Here is a 24,643-nt window from a genome sequence, read left to right on the forward strand (position 1 = left end):
GATTATTTTTAAATACAAATTAGGCTTTTCATATTTTCCATTTCCCTCTTCTGACATTATTACAGGGAACAGTATTGTGTTGTACGTGGCTTTATGAAAAAATAGCCCACAAAGTTTATATTACCACATAAACAGATAAGTAGACATAAAAACTGCATATACTGTCATGACTATACAAACTGTATTTTCCTAAAATATTAGTTTGTAAATGTGTGTGGAAGTGTATTCTTATACGATGATTGGCAAAAGTACGTGCATTCTCATTCATAAGGTGGCCAACTTTTCAAACATGGATGAAGATGATATTGAGTTGGAGCCTGAACGAAATTCAAGGAACTGGGAAGAAATCATTCCAGAGGTTCATAGGAGAAGAATAGAGGAGGAAGAAAGGCAGAAGGAACTTGAAGAAATTTACATGCTTCCAAGAATGAGAAACTGTGCTAAACAGGTATCTCTGCATTTTGACCGACTTTCTCCCATTTCATTCCTTTTTAAAAAATGATCCTGTGTGTTAGACTGTTTAGAAATTAATCAAAAATGTTCATGCTACTTTATTTTTTTTCTGAAATTTCAGATTAGTTTTAATGGGAGTGAAGGAAGACGTAGTCGGAATAGAAGATACTCTGGATCTGATAGTGATTCTATCTCCGAAAGGAAACGACCCAAAAAACGTGGAAGACCACGAACTATTCCTCGAGAGAATATTAAAGGATTTAGTGATGCAGAAATTAGGCGGTAAGTTGGGGAGGTTGGGAGAACCTGCATGTTTATAGCAGTGAGATGAGATTATTGTTTAGAAATATGAAATAATCTATTTTTCATGGATTTGAAATAAGACTATTTATTATAACCATATGGGTCTCCTACATTAAGTATGAATGTGGTACTGGCATAATGGACAATTAACATGGTCAGAATGAGAACCTACTTGGGGTAAGGGATACTGTATTAAGCATTTTATTGAATTTTTTTAAAGTTCTTTCATAGTAATACAGATTCTAATCCCTGAATTCCCCTGATACTGCAGTTTCAAAAACTAGTTGCTATAATGGTGAGTGTTTTTGTAATATATGCATATAAAGGGGAAATGTGTTTTTGTTTTATGCAAAACCGTGGATAAAGAGTCTGCACGTTTTTGTAGGTAGGCCTGCAAGAAGTTGAGAGGGTACTTTTTTGTTTTCGTCTTTTTTGTCTTAAATTTTTACCGCTCTTATTGTATTTATGTGATGTGATGCTTTATAAAATACTTTAATCACTTAAAATAAGTGATCCATACTGAGAGTTCTTTCAGTGTTTGGTGCTGAAAGCATTTTTGGTATGATGGAGAATATTCATTTTTGTTAGTTTCTACACAAATGGATTTTGAAAAAATTGCTGGTTTGTTTGTGTAATCAAAGTGTTTAAATTGATATCCATTAAATCATAGTAAATCTTCTAGAGTATTTTGGGTTGGAAACATAATTTTTAAATTTAAGATCCTCATTCTTTCTCCATTTTACCTGGTAACATATCGTAGACTGCTGCTTTTGTCAGGAATGTTTTTATGACTGCACAAGTAACTTGGAATCATTAGTGAAAAGGGAATATTCTGTCCTGCTTCACTCTGTTTCATACCTCTTATCATCCTAAAACTACCCCCATACAGATAATTGCTATTACTTAAATCTTTCTTTTCATGTTATCTAACTCGCAATTAAAATAATCGTTCTAGAGTTGGTACTAACTCCTCTTAATTATGAGGCATACTATAATCCATTAATCACTCTTTGCTGTAAATCCACATATGATCTTATGACTAGATGCATCTAGTTGCTGAATATCTATGGTCATGTGAAAATAATAAAGTAATTTCTGAAATAAATTGTATTTTCTACTGTTTTATTTATAATATTTATATTAGTTTGAATGTGGATAATCTTGATTCAGTACACTGCCCAAGTTTTTTTTTCTTTTGTATCATTATAACGATGCAAATATAACTTGATTTGCACAGCATAATATAGATTATACTCAATATAGATTTTTTAAAACAACATAGCCAATTAAGCTGGTGCTTACACAATGAAATTATTTTCTGTTATTAGGTTTATCAAGAGTTACAAGAAATTTGGTGGCCCTCTGGAAAGGTAAACCTATTTGATTGTAGTTGTGTAGCAACTTGAAAGCTTACCTTTCATAAGACTAAAACAGGATATGAAGAGTCCATATCTTCAAAGGGAGAACACATTACTAATTTTTTGTATTAATATTAAACCATCTGAATAACCTCTATTTTTCTTACTCCGTTTATATAAATTGAAAGCCCAAAGAAAACACGCTTAGAGTCATTTAATCATCATAATTTGCAGCAGTATTAGTTGCATCTTTCTCAATATTGTCTTAACTAAAATGTTGTTTAGTAATGCTCAGTGATGATCCACTCAGCAAACTTGCTTGATAGGACATACTGGGCTCTGCTCAAAGCCTATCGAAAGACTTACAATGATCTTGTCCCAACTAGTTTTGTGTTTCAGAATTTTTTCCTAATGTTTGGTCTTTTTTTTTCTTCTTATGCCTATCATTTGTAATATGAGAACAATACTCACCTTGACTTCTCTTGAAAATATTTATAAATTTTGCAGTCATGTAAGCAAATACTGTCAAACTTAAATACATAAACATTCCAATATTGTATAAGAAAAAATAGCTTCCTCACTTTTCTAAATCATCTTTTCTATGTCTGGATCACATGCATTTTCTTTCTTTACAGTTCTTCTAGTTTTTTCTCTAGTCTTTTTAACTGTTTGGCTCAGAACTGTATAACAGCATACCAGAGGCATGGATGCACAAGGGTGAATGTTGACTGATATGATTACCTCTCTAGTTTCACACTTTGAAGGAGAAATTCACAATCAGATTTCTGAGGTGTAAAAACTTCTTGTGTTTTATTACAGGTTGGATGCTATAGCTAGAGATGCTGAATTAGTTGATAAATCTGAGACAGACCTTAGACGATTGGGGGAGCTCGTGCATAATGGATGCATTAAGGCTTTAAAAGACAGTTCTTCTGGACAAGATAGAGCAGGTAGAGTATGTTTGAACAAAAAAAATGGAATGAAAATAATTTATCAGTAATAAGTACTGTACATCTATAAAGTAGGATGTCTGGGTTTATTATTCTCACATTCTAACTTTGGTAAATGCAGAACCCCTTTACTCTTTCACACCACCCCCACAGGGCAGGGCTAGGTTCAGGTTGGGCTGCCCTCCTCCCCACTCGGCATAGCCGGATCTTAGCTGCCACATTGGCTCCAGGCACTGGATCAAAACTACCATCCAGTCTGCAGTTTGACTAGGCACTTCCTATCTGGTCCACAAGGGAAAACGATTGAGCACCACTGACTCAGTTTTGGGTAAAGGTGTTTTATTTCATCCCTCACTGGATGAATCTCCATAAGAGTAAACTGGAAGGGCACCTATACACATGACAGAGCTCTGCTCTGACGCATGATAATTAGAACGCATCAGAGCAGACTTGATTAATCGAATCTGCTGGCGTGTGCCAATTAGTGTGCTCCGGCAGCCTCTGCATCGCCTTTTCAGCATCCCCACATTCTAAAATGACAGTAGGGGTGCTTTAACTAATGCTCATTTGACATGCTTTAGTTAAAAGCACCCCTGCTGCCATTTTGAATTGCAGGATGCTGAATACACGTGACACTGCAGGTGTTTTACTAAAGCCCCTCTCCCCCACCCCTGAGAACATGTATAGTCACGCTAAGTTTCTACTTTACCCAGAAGTTTAAACTTTATCTCAGTAGCAGTAAAATATATTTGATTGCTAAGATTTTAAAATGTACTGTTGCAGGCTGGGCATTTAAATCAGAATCTGACTCCTGTTTTCTTTAAATGTGGTCATTGATAAAACATAATTAGTACTTTCCCATTTATAGACAAAAGATTTTACATAAATGTTGTTTTTTTTCTTTATTCAAGGAGGCAGACTTGGGAAAGTTAAAGGCCCAACATTCCGAATATCAGGAGTACAAGTGAATGCAAAACTGGTCATCTCTCATGAGGAAGAGTTGGTACCATTGCACAAATCTATTCCTTCAGATCCAGAGGAAAGGAAAAGGTGAATAGTTGTTTAGTGTGAAAAGAGGCCATTTTCTGGTAACTTTTAATACTTTTATGAATTTATTCATGGAACACTTTTTAGCATAATTAACAAAAATCTGCAATCTACACCAGGAGTGACCAACCTATAGCAGCTGTACCACAAGTGTATGACACACAGCAGATCAGGGAGGGAACAAACTGTATGGTGGCAGGTAGGGAAGGAAGCAAAAAGCTAAGCAAGAGATTGGGAAGGAGATTGGAGTGGACATGGTGGAGGGCTAATTTGTGGCATGCCTGCCAAAAAGGTTGCCCCCTCTTACCCCCCCACTGCTCTACACCATTGTACATGGATCCTGTAGTTAACCCCTTATCACTATATTGAATGGTGGTAATAGATTTCCTTCTTTTCCCTCCATGGAGCAGCATAGGGATGATCTGTTCCAGTCACCTGCACCATTCTAGTGGAATGGTGTTGACACAAATCTCGTCACATTGCAGTTGGGCTTGGCATTAACTTGTGGGTATGCACAAAAATTCTTGCCTCTTATAGATTTCATTAGGCTGTCTGAAGACTCAAATGTCACTGAAGGTGTTAAATTTGGATCACATCATAGTTTCCTTCACAAATACCCAGGTAACCAAGACTGAAAGCTCCCATTTTAAATAACTGCTGAGAGTCTTATGGACACATGGACCCAGAGTCTAATAAACGCATGGACCCATGTGAGCTATTTGAAACACAGATAACAGTATTCATGTAATTAAATGAGTACGGCTGTTATAAAATGTTGAGAAAAGTACCTCAGGTACTTCTTAATAAGTCAGAGCTTCATATATAAATATAATGCTCTTCCACCCCTTATTCTTTCCATTTTACAGAAATAAAAATAGCTCATCTGGCTTACAATTTCTTCCTTCTAGATATGTCATCCCATGCCACACCAAGGCAGCTCATTTTGATATAGATTGGGGCAAAGAAGATGATTCTAATCTGCTAATAGGCATCTATGAATATGGGTATGGCAGCTGGGAAATGATAAAAATGGATCCTGACCTGAGCTTGACACAGAAGGTATGTTCTGTCATCTAACTGGGTATACACATTTTATTTGGTTGATAATGTTGCTAAGAAAGAATTGAAACTGCTTTTTTTTTAAGTTGCTGAAGCTGCACAAAGTTATATGTCCATTACTTTTTTTGGAATTCCTTTTAGGAATTCCTTTTATGGTCATTTTAGTAGATGTCATGGCCATCCCTGTCTGTCTTTTTCATCTTCTAGCATTTCCTATTTTCTCCCCTCCTATTTTGCTTTGTTTAGTCTTTTATATGTTAATGTTTATATTCATTTTCACTCTTTTTTTTCCCCCCTGTTCCTTATTTGCTTACTTAACAGATGTCCTTATTGTACAAGCATGTGAAGCCCTTGATGGCTATATGATGCAGTAGCTGAAGGTCTTCTAGCTCAGTTGTAGTTTAGAACAGAAATTCAAAGCTGGGACTGGTTACTAGAATTTGTAGCCCTCATGTATACGATTTGTTTTTCAAAGCTCCCTATATTAAAAGATGTTGCTGGGGAGGGAGCCAGGGAATTAAGGTAATTTTAAGAGATTCTCCACTCTTTCAAGCACACTAGCACATTTTGCTATCTAGAATCAGAGTAGATCCAACTTCATGAAGACTTTTCCACGTTAATATTCCTGTCCTTCTGTCCACTGCTCCAGTCTATTTCCTATTTTCCAGTCTCACCTTCCAAATTAGAAGTTATATAAATATATGATTTTTTTTTTTTCTGCTCTCAGATTCTGCCAGATGATCCAGATAAGAAACCCCAGGCCAAGCAGTTACAGACTCGTGCAGACTACCTCATTAAATTACTCAATAAAGATCTTGCAAGGAAGGAAGCACAAAGACTTTCTGGTGCAGTAAGTGATATTTAGATCTTCAGTAGTAAAATACAGTAGTGATGTGCTTGTGGGACATGTTAGTCAAGCCTTTTCCCTGCCCCCGCATCCCTAACCTGGTGCCTCCCTCCCTCGCCATTTGGATTTTTCTACACACTTTTAGCCAAGTTAATCAGCCCATGACCAGCTCACATATTTAGCACATATAGGAAGTTTGTACTATTTTGTGTGTTCTCATTATTGTCAGACAAACTCCTTTCTCCATTACTAGTCAAATTAAGTACTTCTTATATCTGAATGCCAATTAATAAGATGAACTTAGATTTAACATACAAACAAATCCTTCTCTGTAACGCACGGCAAGGTATTTCTGTCAAATCAAATAACGGTGTCTTTGTATTCAGGGAAATTCAAAGAGGAGGAAAATGAGAACTAAGAAGAATAAAGTGTTAAAATCTGCAAAAATGAAAGAGGAGGTAAAAAGTGACTCTTCACCACCAGCCTCAGAAAAATCTGACGAAGAAGAAGATGACTATAAGGTGAGCATCTTCATTTAATTTAAAAATACCTATTTTAGTGCTACTTATTGGAAATACTTTTTGTTGAAGGACCACATCTTCAGTTCTATTTGTTCCATGATATTTAGATATTGATTCTTCACTGAATAGTTAAAATGGCACTCACAGAAAAGTGCTTTTATCATTTGACTCTTTCATATATGTTCTGTGGTACCGCTTGTTAATCTTATGTAAATTAAATATGGAGGAGGAGGATTTCACTTGAATGGTAAAGAAAATATGACTGTATGGTTAGGATTCTGAATTACAGAATTCAGAACAGTTGAAATTGTTTTCATTTCTTCAAAACAAGAAAAATGGCATTGTCTGGTTTCAAGATTTTTTAATGGCCTCACTGTCCTTGTGGCTGGAAATGAAAATTTAGTAGATAAATGTAAAGCTGGGATGTTTCTTGTTAAGGTATCACTCCTGATTCTTTGGGTGGACTACTGTTAGCTATTGTGGCCAATAATAACACCTAGCCCTCGTATATTGGGTTTCATCAGTATATCTCAGTGTCTAAATTAGAGGTTTACCAGTATATTGGTTGCATAATGGATAGACACCAATAATAGGAAAATTAACATTATTGGCTATCAGCTTTTTTTTTTTTTGGCCAAGAATGCCACCAATAAGCCTCTTCCCGGCAAGGGGGCTGCACTCAGGGTAGGCAGGGGCAGAGCAGTCTCAGCTGCATGAGGTGGGCAGCTGCAGCACTGTGAGGAGTGGCTACGGGGAATTTTGGGGTGACCATAATCCCCAGTCCCCCCCAGTGCTGCCGCCGCCTGCCCCGCATAGCTGAGTCTGCCCTGGCCCAGCGCCCCCACTGGGAAGAAGCTGGCTCAGCCCTTGCCTCAAGCCTGGAGCAGGCAGCGTGGCCTTGCCCCATGCACAAATTTGGGGGGCACATGCCCCCGCCATGCCTCACCCGGGGGCACTCTCCACATGCCCCTGAAAAGCCATCCATGGCTCCACCCTGGCTGAACAGTGCCTGCCCCAGCCCTACTCCCTCTATCACTACGGGGGCCTTGATCTGCCCCCCACAGACTTACCAGCAGGGCGCTGCTCTCCAAGCTGCCAAGCTGCATTCCTGTAAATTAGCTGTCAGATTGTTATCAGCCGATAGAGCTACTTAATAATCAGCCATCAGTATCAGTCAAGAAAATCTTCATCGGTGCACCCCTAGTTTAAATATCATTAAGGAATGCCATCTCTGTTCTTCAGACAGGAAATAAGTTACAGTGAAGTAAAGTGACATTTTCTCTTCTCTTCTCTACGTGTCTTTTCATCAACTCCTAGTCTCCAAGAGAAGCCAGTAGAAAGAGAAGTGTAAGACTGTGTTGTCTGTTTAATAGATAAACCGGTACCAAATCTTAGATGGAAATTTACTTCATCTTAAACCAGGCTTGAGATTAACTTAAATTGATTAGGAATCTTTTTAAACCTTTTAAATAACATATTTTAAAATCTTTTTAAATAAGAAACCTTCAATCTGAAATAAGTGTGTCTGCACAATGCTCTGCATTACTGTATCTAATTGATAAAAATATTAGTTAAAATGAAACATGTTCAGCTCTCTTCTGTAGACCTGGAATATATTGAAATAGACAATAAAAATGGAACCAGACTTAAGAAGCAAGAACTAGACTTAAAAAGAAGAGAGATTACTGAAAGTATTAATTCTTTAGTTTTAATATTCCTATATGTATTTCTGTTGAGCACATTAACGTATAAACAGCAACTCAGGCAATGTGTAAAGCTCGTTTACTATTTGTCCAATCTGCTGCGAGTTAGAGAGAATAGCCAGGTTATTGGATAGTCTAAGCAGCTTGAGCTGCCAAAAGGTTTTCATTTGTTTGTTTTGTTTATAAGGTAACAAAAAAATCTAAAACGAAGTAATCAGGACTTCACTTGTCCTATGCCAAATGAGTATAGGACTTCACTTGGAGCACTTTGGGGGCAAGGTTGTCTGTTCATTAAACTTGTGCCACCATAAAAATGTTGATGGTGGCACAAAGTTGACATCTGTTTGCACTCTAAATAGTGTACTTTTGGGGCATATTCAAAATTGTTGTAGGCCATGGACAGGTGTCCGTTTCTACAGTAAGAATTTTTTCCGAAATTCTCACTAATAGGAAAATAGCCAGGGAGCTGAAACATACATGCCTTCTAGCCCCCTGGCTGAAGTGCTACAGAGCTTTCCAGCCAGGGAACATGTGAGGGCTGCTCCCTGGGCCATGCCAGCCCTTAGGAGAGCCTGTTACTTCATAGCCTGTCCTCTTCCCTGCCTAGGAAGACAGCAGGCTGTCAAGATGGGGTTATTTTAAAGCTGGCCAGGAACTGGGTGGTCCCAGTTGGTACCTTGCTTTGTCCTGGTTCCCTACCCCATGGTCTTTCGAATTGTTGCCTGCTTAGCTCGCCAGTATGGGTAGCATTTAAAGCTGGGGGGGAAGGTGAGGGAAAGATATTCTCTTGGGACTGGAATCCTCTTAGGCCTCTGGGAGGGTTCCTACCACAGAAGAACTCTCTTTTGCCTGTCTTGCCAATCAGCTGATTGGCAGGACAGGGACAGAGTCTCTACAGGTCTCCTTAACAATTTGCCCCTGAGCAGCCCCAGGGGCCCAGTATTTTCCCTCCCTCCCTCTTCCTCAAAGGGAGGGAGGGAGAGCAGAGGAGTGTGGGCTGTTTGGTGTCCTTCATAACTGAGAGAAGCATATGGCCATTCAAGTTAAATTTGAAGATACCTAACTTTTTGAGTAAGAGCCAGTTCTGTGTCATAGGAAATCCCTTGAATGACTTATACGCTCTCCTTTTTGTGTCTAGAGAGACTTTTCTCCCAGCTCAAAAGTAACACCTATTTATGGTCTTCTGGATAAGGCTAAGCAGGTAGTCACCTAAGTTCCATTGGGATTCATGAAGTGGCATCCCGCCAGCTATTTGGCCTGAAGGGCTAGATCTAGAGAATCGCTTTAGGTTGGACATAAGGAAAAACTTCTTTATGGATCGAGTGTCCGAGGTCTGGAACAGACTAGACTTCCCCAAGAGGTGGGGTGCGAGCACCTACTCTGGAAATCTTCAAAAAACATTTGGACGCTCACCTTGCTGGGGTCATCTGATTCCAGCAGTCTTTCCTGCCTAAGCTCAAGGGGACTGGACCTTATGATCTTGTGAGGTCTCTTCCAGCCCCTAATATCTATGAATCTGGTAAGTATTCTCTGAGTTATACCTCTTAATCAAGGCCCCGTACAGAACACAGCTGAAAGAGATGCTAGAGCAATCCTTTACCCAATAACCAAGGCTTTAGAAATCTAAAATGTCTAAAAGTGCTTCCTCTGCCTGAGAGGAATTTTGATCTGCATCTTCCTGATGAATACTATAATGTAGAATATTTTGAGGCTGGGTGTTCTTATTCCCTCTTAGTGAAGCTGTTCTGCTTGGCATGAAATAAATACTCACTGAACCAAAAATAAATGTGTGAACTTGATTCCATAGCCTAGTGATGAAAACATTCACTAGGCTACAAAAAGAAGAGGAAAGAGATACCTGGGTTTCGTGTTCCTCATCTAATGAATTCTTAGTATAAGATATATAAACAGCCAGTGTAGGAGTACCTGGTACACAGCTCTCCTTCCCCTGGCTCCAAGTGCATGTCCTGAGCACTAGAATTTGTTGCAGTGCCTGTATCCTTTTTTGGATTTAGATTTTTGTGACTTAACTGCACTTTAGAGATATTAAAGCAAATATAACAGTCTATATCAACTTTGTTTTCTTTATATTACTAATATGATCATTATAATATTTTTTAACATGGGAATGGAGTATGAAATGATATATTGTGCTTAAATATTGCAGGATGAGATCTCTTCAGTGAAACATCCAAATAAAAAAATAAAAACAGAAAAAGAAAATGAAGAAAAGTCTGAATCAGATATTGGTGTAAAGAAGGAAACAGAAGAAAAGAGAGAGACAAAAGAAAAGGAAAATAAGAGGGACCTGAAAAGGGAGAAAAGAGAAAAAGAGGATAAGAAAGAATTAAAAGAAAAAGAAGTAAAAGAGAAGAGAGATAATAAAATAAAAGAGTCCACACAGAAAGAAAAAGAAGTCAAGGATGAAAAGGTAATTAAGTTAGGTTTCATCTTTTAAAAAAAAAAATTCTGAGGTAGCTTTTGAAATGGTCATTATTGATATATTTTTTTTATTTTTACTACTTCCACCCAGAAGGAGAGAGAAATGGTTTTGGAACCTCAGCCTACACTGGCAAGTTAGCTGGCTGATGGTACAAATAGTATAAGAAACTTGTACACTCCATTCTGTCCCATTCCTAGGAAAAAAGGCTCAGTACAGACAGTCAAAAAGCCCAGTCAAAAAGCCTAAGGCTGAATCGATTCAGTCTTTGCAGGTTAGTCTAAACTGCAGAGCTTAAACTCAGAAACAACTGGACACACATTTACTTTTGATTCAGGAAATGCAGCCACATGCCTGCAGTGGCTCAGGTCAGAAGCTGTGGGGTGCTAGAGCATGGCTCTTGCATGTAGCCAGCATGGGCTGTGTGTTTGCTTCCTCTTCCTGCTGCCCCCAAGGGCTCTGGGATTTTCAGTCCAGTATCATAGCAGCAGGACTCTGTAGGGTTGCTTATTGCTTCCTCTTCCTGCTTCCAGGTGCCTCTGGGATTTGTAGTCCAGTCTGAGCCAGCCCTAAGTTTCAGTAAGTTTAACAGGAAGGGCAGCTCTGTACTTTTAGGAAGGGGAGTTTAACCACCCCACCCTCCCTGACCCTGGACCCCAGCTTTGCTTCCTGCATTTGTCTGGAGGGAAGCAGTCCCTGCGTCTCCCCCGACTCTTCTCCCTGCCGCCCCACTTCTGTGCTGGAGCAGACGGTACAGCCCAGCCCAGGGCTTGAAAGCATGCTGGCGTGCTGGGGGTACTGTGATTTAACTTGAACCAGGAAGGGGTCTGGGACCAGTGTGACTCAAATCAGTTAAATCTGATAGTGCATTCAACCAGGCTTATCTTAAACCAGTTTCAGCCATTTTCAAACTAGTTTATGTGCACTGAACTTCTGTTCTGTTACAGGTTTAAACCAGTTTCTGATCACTTAAACCAGTTTATGTAACGTTTGTCCATAGCCCTGATCAGGCAAAAAGGAGAGGGAAAAGAAAAAAAATGTAACCAGTCAGTGTGCGTAGTAAAGAAAACTATCTTGTTATTAACAGACTACAATAATTATGGTATTGAGCTGGTTAGTACTGTAATTCTAGACCTAGATTATAATTCCCTTTTCAGATCTGGTTTTTTTTCATGTTTTACTTGCAGACAAACGAAGTCAAATCTGAAAGTAAAGACAAAACTAAGAAAACTCTTTTAGCAGATACTCCAGTTCACATTACTGCAAGTAGTGAGCCAGTTCCTATATCAGAAGAATCTGAAGAACTGGATCAGAAGACATTCAGTGTAGTAAGTCTCTTACTGTTAATACTGATAGTAAGAAATAGAGTAACATTTTGAACTATAACATTTTGTTTCCACATACGTAGTTCACTTCCTGAGCCTAGGTATTGTGGTACATACTATCCCTGTCGGTGAGATCCCAGAACAGTGCAGGGAAGAAATGTCCATGTACTAAAGGTTTAATTCTGTCTCTAGGCAAATAAGCATAATGCACAAAATTTACTATTCACCAGCCTCTTTTTCTTTTTATGCCCCGTGTGTGCCCCATTACTTTTGAGCTGTATGTTGAATATGGATTCTCGCATTCAATTAAAGCTTGTTAAGGGATATTATGACTATCAGTTTGTGATCTCCAGTGATAGTCTAAATATTTGGGAATGATATAATCTGTAACATGAATTTTGAAAATGTGTCCATGAAAAGATGATGACTGTACCATCATAGGTCTCTGTCACCAATAGACAATTAGTATTCTCTCCAATTTCATCTCATCTTCATCAGTGAAGTTCTGCAAATGCTGAGGGAGCCTTGGCCTTGCCATCCATAAAACGGGACTCTGTTCAGGATAGAGTCAGGGATTGCCATTGTTTAGGATAAATAGCTGTATTGAGAGGTAAGATGCCTTGTTCATTCAAATCATCAGTTAAACTTAAGCCAAAGCCCCTGTTACTTTGAGGGGACAGCAGCTGGGTGCTGCAGCAAGCAGCTGGCCATCAGTGTCAAGTAGAAACCCCAGCGTGTGGCTGGGGAGTCATGCACAGGAAGGGTGGGGCTTCGGGGCACATAAGCCCAGTGATTGAGACCCAAGCTGCCCCTGCTTGCTGCAGGAAGAGGAACTCCCAGGAGAGAAGAGCCACTGGAGACAAGAGAGGCAAGCACCCAAGCCACCTAAGAGAGCTGGGATAAAGAGGCCTTCAAGGGAGGTATGGCCTGCAGGCAACAGTGAGGGAAACTTTTTGTTTTGAAGCAGCTTGCTTGTGTTTGCTGCATTTCTAACTTGAAACTGGAGGACTGGATTATGGCTACCAGGGAGGTGTGGAGGCCTGGTGGGGCACTCTGCAGACAGGCAGCCTAGCTTGGGGTCAAGAACCTGATGGCTGATACAGCAAGCAGCCTGGCCTGAGGCTAGGGACCCAGAGGGCTGAAGGCAGAGACAGTGAGGGCAGTCCAGCCCCTGGAGTCAGGGACCCTGAACACTAGCCCAGGGTGCATGAGGCAGGAACCAGGGGCCCAGAGCACATAAGTGCAAGATGGATTTGGATCCAGGAGCCAAGGTGCAGGGCAGTGGACATTCTGGCTGAGGGGTGCAGCCAGTATAAAGGGGCCAAGGCTAGGAAGGGTGGCATTTGGCATCCGAGAGCCAAAAGCTGCATTGGAGCCAGGGAGCCCCCTCCAGTGAATATGAAGTAACATCTGCGAGGCCTGGGTATGGCTACAAGAGAGGAAGAGGGCCACGAACATAGCACCTAAGGCAGCTTGTGCCCCAAGGCACTGATAGGGCAAGGGGGACACAACTACTAAGTAATGAGGCAAGACTCAGGCCAGCCAGGTACAAGGGCTACCAGCTGGCCAGAGTGAGCAAGGGTTCGTTCTGAGACCCCAAGGCAGTCTCCTTTAACAGAATAGTACTATCAAGGCGTGGCAGACGGAGAAAAGAGAGGGTCCCCGTAGGAGCTTTACTGGGGAGGCATGAGTCATGTGGCCACCTGGGGTGTCACAGCTGCCCCTAGGGTATGGTCCTACTGTAACTCCAAAACTGTTTTAACCCTGACAGTCTTGCTAGCAATTTCTATTTTTTTCTACTTACCCCAAAAATAAAGGGTTAATGTAAAGACTGTGAAAAAGTACTTGTGTGTGCAGTATATTAATTGAATCTTAATATTAAATTTGCATGATAATTGAATCTTAAAGCTGATTATAGCACAGTATAACAGATGTAGAAGTTACAAGTTTTGTCCGTCTTTACTCTGTGCACTGTACAAATGGAGAATGATCAATATCCATACCCTACCACCAGCATGTTATTTATAAATGCTTTTACATTCAGGCCATTGAGTGTGAAGCAGGCGTGGCCAGCCTGCAGCCCTGGTACCACAAGAGGCACAGGCCACCTCTGTGTGGTACCCAGCAGACTGGGGAAGAGACGTAGCACAACAGCAGATAATGCAGGAAGGAAAGCAGCAAATTTGGCAGGGATCAGGGAAGGAAGCGGAGCTGCAGATCAAGCAGGGGAAAGGGAACAGAGTGGCACTTGGGGAAGGTTACAGGGCTAATTTGTGGCACACCTGCCAAAAAAATTCCAGTGATCTAAAGAATTCCTATTGAGGTCACCCTAAAAGTAGAGTGTAGTAAGAAAAATAGGTGATAGGAAGTCAGTAAGCTTATTTATTATGAATTTTTACATACCATCATTAAAGGCTGTACCAATTCAAACTTGTTTGAATTCACTTACATCAACAAAGGGATGTAAATACCTTATTTACTAGAATAGAAAATGGTTGATAAGAAGATGACCCCCCCCCCATAATTAGATTCTGTATATTGAAAATTTATAAATTTGTTATAGTTTTCCAGGTATAGAATCTAAATATTTGAGGTTTGTCTTGAATCTATCCCCTTCCCACTGCAACAGCAGGGAAAATCTGCGGGAGTTACGTAGCCCCTTTGTTCTCTGTTTCCTCCCAACTCTCTCCTGGCAGGTTCTTCCCCCCTCTCTTTGCTATCAGATTCTGCTCTCCCTGAACTCATGGAAGTGAGGCGCAAATTTGAAAAAACGGACCTTGAAATAAACATAGCTGTAGTAATTTTCATGTAGTACCCATATGCTTAGTTCATCCAGAATTAATGCATGTTGCCTTCTTTTGCAACTGCTGCAAGTTTTAGCAGAGGTACTACATAAACACACTTTTGAGCAGCACTTTGGACCCTGCTTGTACATAATACAAACTATGCATGATATTAGTCCAAAGCCAAAGGCTTGTGATTTACCACATATGTTTCACAGTTCAGCACTGCTCTGTGTGTGTGTGTGTGTGTGTGTGTGTGTGTGTGTGTGTACACTGCAGATACTCCCCTACAAAGGATCCATGTGCTAATTACTCCTCAAACTAAGTATTCTTGTCCCGAGCCATGGGATGCTCCAAAAATGTATATGCAAGTGAGGTGTAGGGCAGTCTGCTCTGGCTTCACCTCATGGAGGGCAGGGCCACATGAATAATATACACCAGGCTGAGAGGAGGCAACAGAGAGATTCCGTGTGAATTGCTTGGGGCCCCATTTGGTGATGTTTGCCAGATACCAAGGCTGATGAAGAAACAGGAATCATTGGAAATGGGAAAGGAAGGCATAGTTCAACTGCAGGAGTGAAGAGGAAGTTGAAATGCATGCAGAGTAGTGGCTCACCATGACTTGAAAAAGACACAGCAGTGAGGGGGACTGCATTCCATGGGCACTTTCACATGTCTTAAGCTGAATAAAGCTTTCCTTGTGATAAGTTCCCATCAGCATGTTTGCTCAATGTGGGCTATTTTGACTGCATTTAATCAACTTCAGAGTTTGTTTCCATTGCTGAACACATGCCACTTTTGGCAGCAGTTTAATGATAATGTTTAGTGAGTTTTCCTTGTATGGAGTTACAAGATGAGGGGCTTTTTTCCCCTTGCCAATTACAAGGAAAACCTCATCTTATATTTGAGTAAATACAGTAGGTCTGATTTAGTCTAATATATGCCTCCTCACAATTTACTTATATGGCAAGTGATGCACTAGATATTTTTTCCTTTTTATTAGATTTATACAGTGTTATAAAGATCACTTATCTAATGCTCTGGATGCCCTTGATAATTTCTTAAAAATACACCAAAATGAAGCTCAGTTGTACAAGATCACTTTAAGTTTATAGCAACAGCATAAACAACTTAAATTAGTGAACCTCTCACCCAAGTACATGTCCAGCCTTACACAACACTCACTTCTTCATGAGCTGGCACAAAAAAAGTGTGCATTGCAGCATGCCCTGACATCTAACTAATTCAGGTTGTTAGGGATATGAGAAAGTGTGTATTCTAAAGTCCTACAGTGTCAGGCAAGAACATCTGGGCTGCATCTCAGATATCAAAGGTGCTTCAGCTGAATTGCCTTTACCACCCTAGCAGTATTAGAGGGACAGGGGAAATCTCTGAGAGAGGTAGATGGATCCCAGCCTGTTTAGAGGTTTATAAGACAAAACCAGCATCTTAAAGTCAGTCCAGTAACAGTAGGCAGCCACTGTAAATTATAGACTAGTTATGCGTATGAAAAGAGATACCACTCAATAAGCGTGTGTCTAATTCTGTGCCAGTTACAATTTGTAAGTATATTTAAGATGTTTCACTCTGAAGTGCATTGTAATAGTCTAAAATAGAGCTAGCAAAAGTAGAAAGCAGTTGCAAGTTCCTCATCCAAAAGAAACGCATCTGTATGCTCCATAGAAAAAGACCAAGGTTTGCTATTGCTCCGGTTTGATTGCTTGATATTGGCTGATCTGTGAATAACAGCTGGGTTCAGGCACGTTTTATGAACTGTTTTCTCCTGGGCCATGTAATCCTGGGCCATAAGTAATCAACTTATGACAACGGCCATAAGTTGATTGAGAGTAGATTCAGGCTAGACATCAGGAGGCACTACTTCACAGTCAGGGCGGCTAGGAGCTGGAACCAACTTCCAAGGGAAATGGTACTCGTCCCTACCCTGGGGGTCTTCAAAAGGAAGCTAGACAGCCACCTAGCTGGGATCGTTTGACCCCAGCATCCTTTCCTGCCCATGGCAGGGGGTCAGACTTGGTGATCTGCTTAGGTCCCTTCCAGCCCTACTAACTATGAAACTATGTTTTAAGACAGTGGGAGTCAACCTTTTTGGCAGGTATGCCACAACTTAAGCTCTTTACTTTCCCCAAGTTACACTCTGATCCCTTCTCCTACCTAAGCTTTCTGCGTCCTACCATATCTGTTACTTTGATCCCCAATCCCTCCCTAACAGAGGTTGCCCATGCCACTTGTGGCACATGTGCATGGGTTGACCTCCCCTGTTTTAAGGCTTTAAAATCCATAGGATTTCTCATGTCCTCAGAGTTAGACATATGCTTTAGTACTTTATTGAATTGGTACCCCTGGAATGGTGCACGGGAATGATATTAAGCAATTATTACTCTGCCTTGAGGTGCTGGCATGCAGATTTCCCCAGACTTCTGTTACTATCCAACATGTTTGTGTTGAGCTGCTGACTGATGTAAGCATTTTGTGCTGTTTTGCCAACAGTATCCATATGACAAGTACTTCTTCATTTGCCTTTCTTTAGATATAAGTAGTGCAATCTTTGGCTTCCCAAGACTAGAACATAAGTGAAAACAATTTTAATGAGGCTTATGTTGGACAATAAAGTTTTTGTTTTGGCAGGTTGATGTAAAGGTTATTGGCAGCAATGGTGTCTGTTCCCATTAACAAAGGATGTATAAGATTATTATTTTGTCAAGGTGGTTTGTAGTCTGAACTATCCTGGGTTTTCAAGTAGTATAATGGGCAGGAATGCCTCTTTCTTTTGTGTTTTGGCTAGATATTTGAAAAAAAAATTACTTTTGTTGTGTCCTTGTCATTTATGTTTGTCACTTCTGTGCTTGATTCCTGCAGTATATTCTGTGGGGGGGTATCCTTGAGGAATGCTTTAAACCCACAGCTTTAAAGTGGGCATGCTTGTTCCCTTGGATAGCCCTCTGATTAGGAATTGGCTTCCTTTTATAAATCTAATAATTGACTTTCAAGGATGTATTGAAAGTCATGTTTTTGCATAAGAAGGTGAATGGATGATTACAGGGCATGTGCTGCTTCTTCATCTGGATTGATGCTTGTAAACATTTTTATTTCAAGAGATGTATATGATAAATTGTATAATACAGGATTGAGTGAAGCTTGCTAAAGCATCCATAAATGATTTCACTTATAAATTAGGATGACAAGGAATGGGGTAAAGAAAAATACAGGAAAGACCGTATTTTGGCATATATTTTGTACCTTTGCTCCCCAAAATGAGGTTGTGGAAATTGGACTGTATCTGAGAAATATGGATTCCTCATGGGTCCGGAAATTTGGCAACAGGAGAGCAATGGCAACTAATGATGCCCACTTGTCCTCCACTGCCAAATTTCCGAACCTATAGGGAGTCCACCTCCCCCCCCCTCCCCCCCCCCAACTGGATAATATGATGCTGCTCACCAGCTCTGGCCAGAACACACGGTTAGTCTGCAGCTGGACCCACTGTGATGGCTGGAAACCCAGCACGTGGGCCCAGACCCAGGCCCCCAGAACAAACTCAGTATGTGGTCCCAGACATGGCATCCTCAGATGGATTGAGTGTGGCTCCCATCTAGCACATGGGGGGGGTCAAGGCTTAACTCTCTAGCTGATAATACTAAGTTTCTCTGCAAATAAGTTTTGTTGTTGTTAATGCTTTTCAGAAGCAAGACACATTGTATATGTGGGAGCAGGTTGTATATGCAAAAATATGGTAGCATTCGCCAATATGTACAAAAGATATTTTCTTAGATAACAAAATAATACTGCCTTATTTGGGATATTGGATCCACTTCTGGTCACCCAGTCTCAAAAAGGGTAACATATAATTAGAGTTCAGAAATTGCTGACGAGTGATTAAGAGCATGGAGAAATTCATATGAACAGAGTGGAAAATATTGGGATTATTTTCCTTATATGACAGAAAAATAATGGAGGAATAATATAAGTATACAAAATACTGAAAGATGCATAGAAAATAAATAGGAACCTCTGTTCTTCTATTAAAATGAAATGTAGTCTGCAAACAACATACTGAAAGATTCCAGTTAAAAATTGATCAAGCTTTGCTTGGATGGTAAAAGTTTGGTATAACCTCATTTAACATTTTAACAAATTCCTGTGTTTGATACATCTAGCGTTTAAATGGTGCTTTAAAATATCTTGTTATAAATATACTTTTTTAGTTCAGTTAGCATGGAATCAGTTTGGGATTTAAACTCAGTCCATTGTTCTCGTAGCTGGCACAATTGGCAGATTTATGGAGACTGCTTTAAACTTCCTGGTGCAGGTCCTGCTCCCCTTCTGGTTGCGTTGAGATGGAATTCTACTCCATTTATGCTTTTTTGTTCATTTGTTTTGTTTTTTTCCCTAAAGACCAGAATAATACATGACTAGGGAATAATCCTGCTTGGGGGGGCAGGGAAGGAGGGTCAGCGTCTGCAGGTTAATCTTGCACCAAACAAATTTAACAAGTACTATTGTCCCCTGTGGGACTGTCCAAGCATGTGCGCTTGAAGCAGCTCAAATAGAAGCGGTGCAAATTTGAGCCAGGGCTTTTTGCCTCATCACACGTGCTTGGACATGCACTTGGTTGAGGAGCAAATTGTGCTTGGGGCAAAATAACCCTGCCTGGCTCCTCCTGGATCTGCAGCCAGGGGGACCTAGAGCCTGGGGCCAGCACCTGTGCTGTCCCCAGCAGTATAAAAAGCTGCCCTGCCCTGGCCCCAGCAGTACAAAAAGCTGTCCTGGCAAGTAGCTCGGGGCTACTCGCTCTCAGGAGCTTCTGGGGCCCAGCCAACTGATACCTGGGGAAACTACCCTTTGTGCCAGCTAGACTGCTGAAGCAGTCCTGAGAGTTTCCTGCACCCTTTACCCACTGCAACAGCCTGGCAGTGGGGGCTGCTGCCTGGCTGTGACCTGCTGCACACCTGCGAGACCCAGATGGGAACTGCACAGGCAGTAGAGGCATCTGCTCCTCTGGGCCAGCTGCCAGTGGGATGTGGTTGCAGCATTGGCCTCTGTGCAGTGCTACTGCCATTTGTGCCCCTGCCCAGCCATCTGGGCAGCTATCGCTCAGAAGATGTTGCGGGTGTGGCGGCCTGCTTTGAACTGTCAAAGCATGTCCTCCTGGTCCCATTTGGCCAGGAGGTCAGCCACAGCCAGCTGGGTCCAAGGTGCCAGCTCTGAGCTGGCAGGGTTCTGTCGCCAGCCTCCTTAGCAGGAATTCTGGTGTTCCTTATTGGAAAACTGAAAAATAAAAAAAAATAAAAAAAACCCCAAAGTCACTCTGTAAAATACCCCAAAATCCACGTTCCTCCACAAGTAAAACAAAAGACCCTGCTATAAAGAGAGAGACAGTGAGACAGAGATAGTGATCAGTTGGGCAATGTTTTATTGATGTATCTACAGTGTTCAAGCAATGTGGAAGCCTACCAGTGTCTATCATAATAATAAAGTGAACTCTAAATACATGTTTCATGAATACATGAATACATATTTTGCTGCCCTCCCACAGGGGCTACAGCCCCCCAACAGGGACCAAATGGCCCCTGCAGGGGCTACCAATCCCCCCCCCCCCCGCAAGGCCCACATGCCCCACCCCAGCCTCCCAATGGCTGGCCCGCCCAGCCCTATCCCCCACTTGCACCCCCAGGCCCCCATGGCTGCCCCCTCCCCCCCAACCCCAGGCACCATCACTTAAAACAAAACAAAAAAACCAGAAAAGCCTCTATTTACCCTAGAAGCTGGGGCTGGGGGGCTCCGGGGCCTCTTGGCAGAGCCCCCTTGCGCAGCACAGCGCAGCAGGTTGCCAGAGGGCCCAGGCTGGGGCTGCTGGGGCTGTCGCTGTGCCCCGTGCTGTGTGGGTGGGGCTCCAGTGACAGAGACGGCTGCTGAACTGCCAGTAAGTTCCAGGGGGTGGGGGTGTTGCGGGGGGGGGGGGGGGGTTGATATGGGCATGCTGGGTTGGGGGGGGCCAGGTAGAGCAGGGGTTGTGGGGGCTTGGGGGGCAGGTGGGGGGTGGGGTCGGGCAGAGCAGGGCTGGGGGAGCAGGCAGGGCTGGCAGGAGTCCCAAGAACATTGAAAAATATTTGGGAGAAATAATATAAGAGAAAATGAGTGCTTTTTGTACAATATAATAAACTGGTAACATGTTTTTAGATCAGAATTGATTATTAAATGAACATTAGGGTTTCAGTAATTTCAACACAACTTTTCTCCAATATTTATGAGGCATTTGAGTTTTAAAAGTAAAATCTTTTCTATACTGAAATTTCTTGATTCCGTTTTCTCCCCCAATTCTTTCCTTTTCCTGCTAATATCAAAGACAGTTTAGTCATACATGTTGAGCTCCAGATCTCAGAGCTGGCATCCTCAAGCCAGTTCTGTGCTTGCTGGTGCAAAGAGAGTGGCATTTTCCAGTTGTGTGTCTACCCTGATTTTTAATGATTGATTTGTTGGCAAAAATAGGAAAATTATGTTCACTCTTCCTTTGACATAATATGGGACCCACTACCAAACAGTCTCTCTCTAGATGTTTCCTTTTCTCCCGGATGACAGAACAAGTCAAATGGTAAAAGCAGAATTCTTTAAAAAGTTCAGTGTGTGCTGCTGGCTTTAGAACAGTGGAATGAAATATCTGTCACCGCCTCTGACAGTTTTCATTATGTATTTTCTGCTGGGGAAAGGGCTCAAGGTTAAAATAGCATGCCATGGTTTATACAGAGGTAGGATTTCTCTTCTTCATTACTAAGGACAGTCCAGCTTGAGTTGTGACAAAGCAGAGTTTCTTTGAAATAAATAAAAAGGATTAATTTTTGTGCTTGTACAGTGCTGGGGACTCCTAGAAGTACAAGAGAATAATAATACTGCAATACAAAGAATAGTAACAGGAAAATGAAGAATGATAATCATAGAGTCATTGATTACAAGGTGTCAGATGTGATTTCATAACCTTTTCTTTTTACCAATAATATATTAGAAGTTTAGTACAAGAAGCCAAAGCTTTAGTTATGCATAGGCTAGTCCCCAAATGTGAATGTACTTAGTGTATGTCTACATATCGGAATAGTGACTGCTTTCATTCATGTAAATGTTCCTGAACTAGTTTTAAATAAGCAAGCTGTGGTACTATAGAACTTGGGAGCTGGCTGCAATATCTGGTAAGCAGTTAAGTAGTGCGATTAGCCTGCACTGAGCTTCATGCTACCACAGCTATACTGTTAGCAGTACCCATCCCCAAGGTGTCTCATTAAGAACTAGTTTTGGTGCATCTGCATGAGATGTTATCACAATACCAACTGCAGTGTAAATACACCTTTAAACAAAGACCCAACACATTCTCTTCTAAATTCCAAATGCGGATCATTTCCTATGCAGCATGTCATCCCCTAGGCTTCAGGTCTATTCTAGATTTATCAAGCGCTTCCATTTATGATCTTCATGTTCAATTTATATGTTTTTCATAGTACTTGTATCAGGTCTTGTGTTTTGCATTTGTAGGGAAGGTTAAGGAAAACACAGCAGATTTGGATGTTGATATTCAGAATTATTGTGTCCATATGTAATCTGTTTCTAAGAAAATCTCATAAATTAAACCTGTACGTTCTTAAAGTTGAGCAGCTTAGTTACGTATGGTATAATGCTTTCATAGAGAAACGAATTTCCAACTGGATTTAAATTATTCATTTTCCAGAAGAAAACTGTAATAAAAAGGAGTTTTAAGAGCTGTGAGCAAAGACTTGTGTTTCATTTGGCTTATAATAGCAGTGTTCTTGCCTATATAAATATTACAGTGAGGGGTGGGTCATGTTTTAGAATTCAGTGTGGCTTTTTCTTTGACTTGTATACACCTTTTTCTGTTTTTCAGTGTAAAGAAAGAATGAGGCCTGTCAAGGCAGCACTGAAGCAGCTAGACAGACCAGAGAAAGGCCTTTCAGAAAGGGAACAGCTGGAGCATACTAGACAGTGTTTGATCAAAATTGGGGATCACATCACTGAGTGTCTAAAAGAATACACAAATCCTGATCAAATTAAACAATGGAGGAAGTAAGTAATTCTATATTTCTTGTAAGTGAAATAGGAGAATGCATCATTAATTCTGTTGTTTAAAAACATTTCCATACAGTTTTGCTAGTTTATGACTCATATCTATTTTTTAACATTTTCAAATGCCACCTGAGGACTTGTAAGAAAATAATTATAAATTTCCTTTGGACTTTGAAATTGGATTCTTGGTTGTTGACACACTGGACTTGTCTGGTACTGTAAACTGTAGTTGGCTAACTAGGTAGATTCTCTTTTTTCTCTCTCTCTCTTATTATAAACAAAAATGAAGTGAACAACGGAACAAATTCCTGAGTAATTAATATTAATTTGTAGATAGTCTGAGTGCTAACTTCTCAAAACCAAGGTAGCTTCTAAATTTTATTCTTGATTATTTTTTCATTTTCTGAGAGCCATTTTGAATTTTGTTTATTAAATTAGCATGATTTGATTCGGTTGCAGAAATTAATTTACTTTTGTGTTTATCGTAGTGCCATCTGGTAAATATGCTTTACAACTAATATATTTTAATATAAAATAAAAGTTAAGAGACCACCAGAGAATTTCTGGAGATGTTTTTGTACAGAATTATAAACCAAAGATTTTATCATTATTCTGTCAAGTTAAAAATAGAGGTAATACTTTTCAGTTTATATAGATACATTTCTAAAGAAAACTTATCAAGTTAGTTCTAGTCCAGTGAAAGGAAGACTTAATGTAATTCCAGATCTTCTAGAAATTTTACCTTGAATGCTGCAACATCCCCTAAAGTAGTTGTTAGCCTACAAATGCTTATGCTGCCTTTATTTACTTTATTATTCCAGCATTTTGTTAGGCTTTTAAATACAAACGTGAAAGTAAGATCCATTCCCCAGAATGCTTACCACCTAAGTAAACTATTATGTTCTAGCATTTAAGGTTATCCACCTGAGGTCATTATAAAACACCTTACTACCACGAACTTTTTAGGAAATGTTACCAATCCATGACACACAGATTATGCTTATAAGATGGTTTTATAATTACTCAGTAGCGTTGCAAATTCCAGCTGCCTTTTCACTGGACACAAAGACAATATTTTGTATTGGATGAGCAGTAAGTACTCATTTTTAGCTTTCCAACAATTATGCCTTTGCCTGCTGATGAACATGAACACAAAAAAAAGTGCTTTACCTGACGCAGCAGTGTGTTAGTTTTACCTTTTTATGCAGCGTCTGTATAAATCAAATGCTTCAGCGGGACTTTTTGGCACTTTTATTGAAAGCTTATTCAATCAACTATTAGATAAAAGCACCAAAAAAAGCCACATTAAAGCACCTGATCTATACAGACATTGGGCGAGCCAGGTCCAATTAACACAATGCTTCTTTGGGTATGTGCTGGGCTCGGCACAGGGGCACACCAATTTTAAAGAGTCTGTTTTATTTTTTTCTTTCTTTTATTTATTTTAAACCTCTGTAAGGAGCACCCGAGATTATATCCGAGTTGTGTCTACAGATACAAATCTCTAAATCATGGTTATATGGAATCAGTTGCAGGGAAAAAACAAAGTTCTGAAGAAACATCATATTTGGTAATGAAGACGTGTTTCTGACCTTCAAACATGGGCCATAAATTTGGGCTGCCCTCATTATTTCCTCCAGATAGAAGAAGTTAGTTTCAGACATGGTAATGCCACTTCCATGTTCTCCCTGTCTTCCAAATTTTTCTCTCAGTAAAAACATTCTTCATTGCAGTCTTAGCTTATAAAGCTGATCAGGGGCACCAGCAAG

General features: G+C 40.5%; 1 protein-coding gene across 3 annotated transcripts in view; it reads left to right on the forward strand.

The window, feature by feature from the left end:
- CHD1 (chromodomain helicase DNA binding protein 1) overlaps positions 1 to 24,643 on the forward strand; it is an 83,889-nt gene that overhangs the window by 54,712 nt on the left and 4,534 nt on the right. Inside the window, exons 23-33 of one of the 3 annotated variants that reach the window (XM_014597253.3) lie at positions 272 to 448; positions 575 to 735; positions 2,085 to 2,126; positions 2,934 to 3,064; positions 3,976 to 4,114; positions 5,020 to 5,170; positions 5,898 to 6,020; positions 6,404 to 6,538; positions 10,409 to 10,672; positions 11,869 to 12,009; positions 22,696 to 22,874. In XM_014597253.3, the coding sequence (XP_014452739.1) occupies positions 272 to 448; positions 575 to 735; positions 2,085 to 2,126; positions 2,934 to 3,064; positions 3,976 to 4,114; positions 5,020 to 5,170; positions 5,898 to 6,020; positions 6,404 to 6,538; positions 10,409 to 10,672; positions 11,869 to 12,009; positions 22,696 to 22,874 (1,643 nt within the window). The remainder of the gene's footprint in view (positions 1 to 271; positions 449 to 574; positions 736 to 2,084; positions 2,127 to 2,933; positions 3,065 to 3,975; positions 4,115 to 5,019; positions 5,171 to 5,897; positions 6,021 to 6,403; positions 6,539 to 10,408; positions 10,673 to 11,868; positions 12,010 to 22,695; positions 22,875 to 24,643) is intronic. The other 2 variants (XM_059724991.1, XM_059724990.1) reach the window with 2 other exon arrangements.

Source organism: Alligator mississippiensis, chromosome 3, assembly GCF_030867095.1.
Source record: "Alligator mississippiensis isolate rAllMis1 chromosome 3, rAllMis1, whole genome shotgun sequence".
In the NCBI taxonomy this organism is placed as follows: domain Eukaryota; kingdom Metazoa; phylum Chordata; order Crocodylia; family Alligatoridae; genus Alligator; species Alligator mississippiensis.